This window comes from Lolium rigidum, chromosome 3 (assembly GCF_022539505.1).
Source record: "Lolium rigidum isolate FL_2022 chromosome 3, APGP_CSIRO_Lrig_0.1, whole genome shotgun sequence".
NCBI classification, from domain to species: domain Eukaryota; kingdom Viridiplantae; phylum Streptophyta; class Magnoliopsida; order Poales; family Poaceae; genus Lolium; species Lolium rigidum.
Window position 1 is genome coordinate 30,098,144 of NC_061510.1, and position 3,634 is coordinate 30,101,777.

At 43.0% G+C, this 3,634-nt stretch overlaps 1 protein-coding gene across 1 annotated transcript; it reads right to left on the minus strand.

Annotated features, from left to right (window-relative positions):
- On the minus strand, positions 1–1,658 carry LOC124694575. The gene is made up of 4 exons (XM_047227546.1): positions 1,138–1,658; positions 975–1,064; positions 464–835; positions 1–354 (listed from the first exon to the last, which is right to left on the minus strand). The coding sequence occupies exons 1-4, from the start codon at positions 1,156–1,158 to the stop codon at positions 1–3; spliced, it is 837 nt and encodes a 278-aa protein (XP_047083502.1). The 5' UTR covers positions 1,159–1,658.
- Positions 1,659–3,634: the final 1,976 nt, after the last annotated feature.

Here is a 3,634-nt window from a genome sequence, read left to right on the forward strand (position 1 = left end):
TCACAACTCGAAGAGATGGACGCTTTTGCTCCCATAGTCAATGGCAATTGACTTGACGCTACCATACACAGCGCGGCTTTTCGAACCGAGGTCTTTGAGGTTCAACTCGACCTCAACATGGGTCTCAATGGCTTCCGGAATCACCAAGTATGTGACCTCCAACTTGCGGCCAAGGCCTCCATAGATGGTTTGTGTGAATTCCTCAACCTCTTCAGGCCAAGCAACATCCCACCTTTTGAAAATACGACCGGTAGAAGACCCCTCATCATCGTCGGCTGTGAAAACCTCCAAGCCCAAGGTGGAGTAAGCCTCTAGCATCCTATATGGTCCAGTGAGTACCAAATCCATTCCTTCCTACACATGAAAGCATGAATGTGAAGGGTTCTAATTTATTACAATATATAAAGTATGTAAAGAGGCATAAAGCATGTAGTAGATATAACATACAGTAGCTAGTGTATACCTCTTGTACTTCCCCCTCAAGTGCCCTATAGATGTTTGTATATTGGTTCCAGTCCAATGCGTTGATATGGCTGATACGGAAGTTTGCACGAATGGCTAACAATTGCACCACACGTAAACATGACACAATTTCACGACCGATATCCTCCAATGCAAATGTAGCATCATCCTCACCTCCGGCACCATCCTCACCTCCGGCACCATCCTCACCCCCGGCACCATCCTCACCCCCGGCACCATCCTCACCCCCGGCACCATCCTCACCTCCGTCACCATCCTGATCGGCAGTGTTAAGAAACCATCCATCAAACTTGAGTTTGGTTCCATAAATGTTCCAATCGCACACTTCACTCATCGGCTGATTGTTGTCACCCTCAAGCGAGGGGAAAAAAAAAGATATTAGCAAATAGGATATGTCACTATAGAATGTAATCAATCGCCACACAATTGGGACTGGCAATAGGCATATCTATAGTACAAACAACAATATGGCGAAGATTTACCACCATTACCTGTTTTACTTCTACATTCCACAAACAGTGAACAGCAACAAAATCAATCACGCCAGCAGCAACGTATTGTAGAACAGGCTGCCCCCCACCCTGGGAAAAAAAAGACGAGGTGAGCATATGGAAAAATCTCCCAAGACAAAAAAGAGGGACAAACGGGACTTACTGCTTCCTCTTTAGAAGCCATGACAACAATTGCTGAACCCCTGTTCCTTGATTTTTTTGGTCCTGATCACAATGTCTTCAACCTTGCCGAATTGCTTAAAGATGTCCTCCAACTTTGCAGCAGTATAGTAATCTGCTCCACCTTCCCATGAAACCTTCAAATAATTCCCCTTGTCAATTTTTACTCCGTTCTCTCGAGTCCCACCCTTCTTGTCTCCATGTGCCTAAAATGAAAAGGAAATAACAAAGTTATGGTCAGTACCGAAGTTCATAATACAAATCGACAAATATCATACAATTTGCAAATAGGCATGTATTATCTTAAATTTTACTTTGGCAGTAAGGCAGAGAAACAGGAAGGCAAGATGTTTGATGCTGAATAATTTAGACATGGTCACATTGATACTGTGGATGATGAAATACTTTTCCTGATCCTGACTTCGTTTTGTATGCTAACCCACAAATTAGGCAAAGCTATTGGATGATGAATTAGTATGTACTCAGCGCCACAAGTGGTCAGTTAGTACATATACTGTTCCACCTTCGTCTGTACGGCTACAATCAATGTTGTCCAACCTATCCCCTCTGATCAACTATCACACTTCAGCAATAAACCTATCCCCTCTGAGCAATTATCACACTTCCGTGGATGATGAAATGCTTTTCCTGATCCCGTTTTTTATGTTAACCCACAAATTAGACAAAGCTATTGGATAATGAAGTAGTACGTACTCAACACCAAAGTGGTCAGTTACGTACTATTCCACATTCGTCTGTACGGCTATAATGTTGCAAAACTATCCCCTCTGATCAACTATCATACTTCAGCAATAAACCTATCCCCTGTGATCAACTATCATACTTCAGCAATAAACCTATCCCCTCTGATCAACTATCATACTTCAGCAATAAACCTATCCCCTCCGATCAATATATTAGACCAAGCTATTGTACGTGGACGGCAAGATGTTTTATGCTGAATAATTTAGACATGGTCACATTGATACTGTGGATGATGAGATACTTTTCCTGATCCCGACTTCGTTTTGTATGCTAACCCACAAATTAGACAAAGCTATTGGATGATGAATTAGTATGTACTCAACGCCACAAGTGGTCAGTTACATACTGTTCCACTTTCGTCTGTACAGCTACAATGTTGCGAAACCTATCCCCTGGCTCTGATCAACTATCACACTTCAGCAATAAACCTATCCAACTATCACACTTGGCAATAATTCAGAAGTAAGCTAGCCAAGGTGCATCATCCTATCTATCTTTCAGATCTAAAGGAGAAATTCCCCAACATTCATCACCCCATAAGGCAGTAGTAGTAAGGGTCGGCGCGTCGAGGGCGGCTAACCCTAGAACGCGCGCGCGGAGACCTGCGCGGCGCGCGGGAGGGAAGAAGCCGAGGCGGCGGTGGGGGCAGCGGTAGGGCTGGATTGGGAGGGCGGCGGCGCTAAAGACCCTCGGCGGCTGGAGGCGGTGGACGACCGTGGGACGACCGGATTGGGGTGTGGTTGAAGTTGAACCCAAAACGGAGGGGAAGGCGGTAGCGCGTTCGCCGCAAACCGACCAGAACGGGGCGGCTGATGGTACGCGAAGTTGAGGTTCCGTGGTGTTTCAAAGTTCGGATCACATTTGGAGTCCGCCCGTGTTTGAAACAAATTTACCCACACGATTTTATAGAGAAAATAATATTTTTGCAAATATTTGTATCTGTTTGTAAGCATATAATTTAAAGTCGTTTTTTTCTAATCATACACATTAGAGATCCTTCTAAACAAAACAAAAAAACCCGACGTACATTGTTGGTATTGTATTTGAAAGAGGAATAATCAAAACACCACAAATTTTACAACTGTGTTTCGATATTGGTCAGTTTCTCGTGCCACTAAGCCTTATTTTTGTCTCTTTTACTGCAAAAAATTCTTTAATGAAACACATTTGAAGTCTGGCCGTGTTTGAGACAAATTTAGTCAAGCCATCTTATAGAGAATTATATTTTGCAATTATTTTTATTCTGATTTGTAAGTATATTAATTTCAAATCCAACTCATATGTTTTTTTCTAAACATACACGTTACAAATCCTTCTAAACAAAAAGATCCTGACGTGCATTGTTGGTATTGTATTTGAAAGAGGAACAATCAAAACACCGCAAAATTCAGAACTGTGTTTGGATATTGGTGAGTTCCTTTTGCCAATGTTGAGTTTTTTTTTTTGAAATTTAAAACACCTTCTCATTAATAATAGCCATCAAGCCGCCTCATTAAAAACCTTCCAGCCCCTTAGGTACCCTGGTAAGGAAAAGAGTGCGAAAAGAAACTTGCTGGCTTCAAATATTACGGAATGGAGGGTCGTCAAGCCATACAATCGACTCAGCACCCCCTGAATGTCTAGCTAGCTCATGTGCAGCCATATTAGAGCATCTCCAGCCGCGTCTCCCAAAGCGTTCCCCAAACCGCGCCGGATTGAGCGTTTGGGGACGTGTT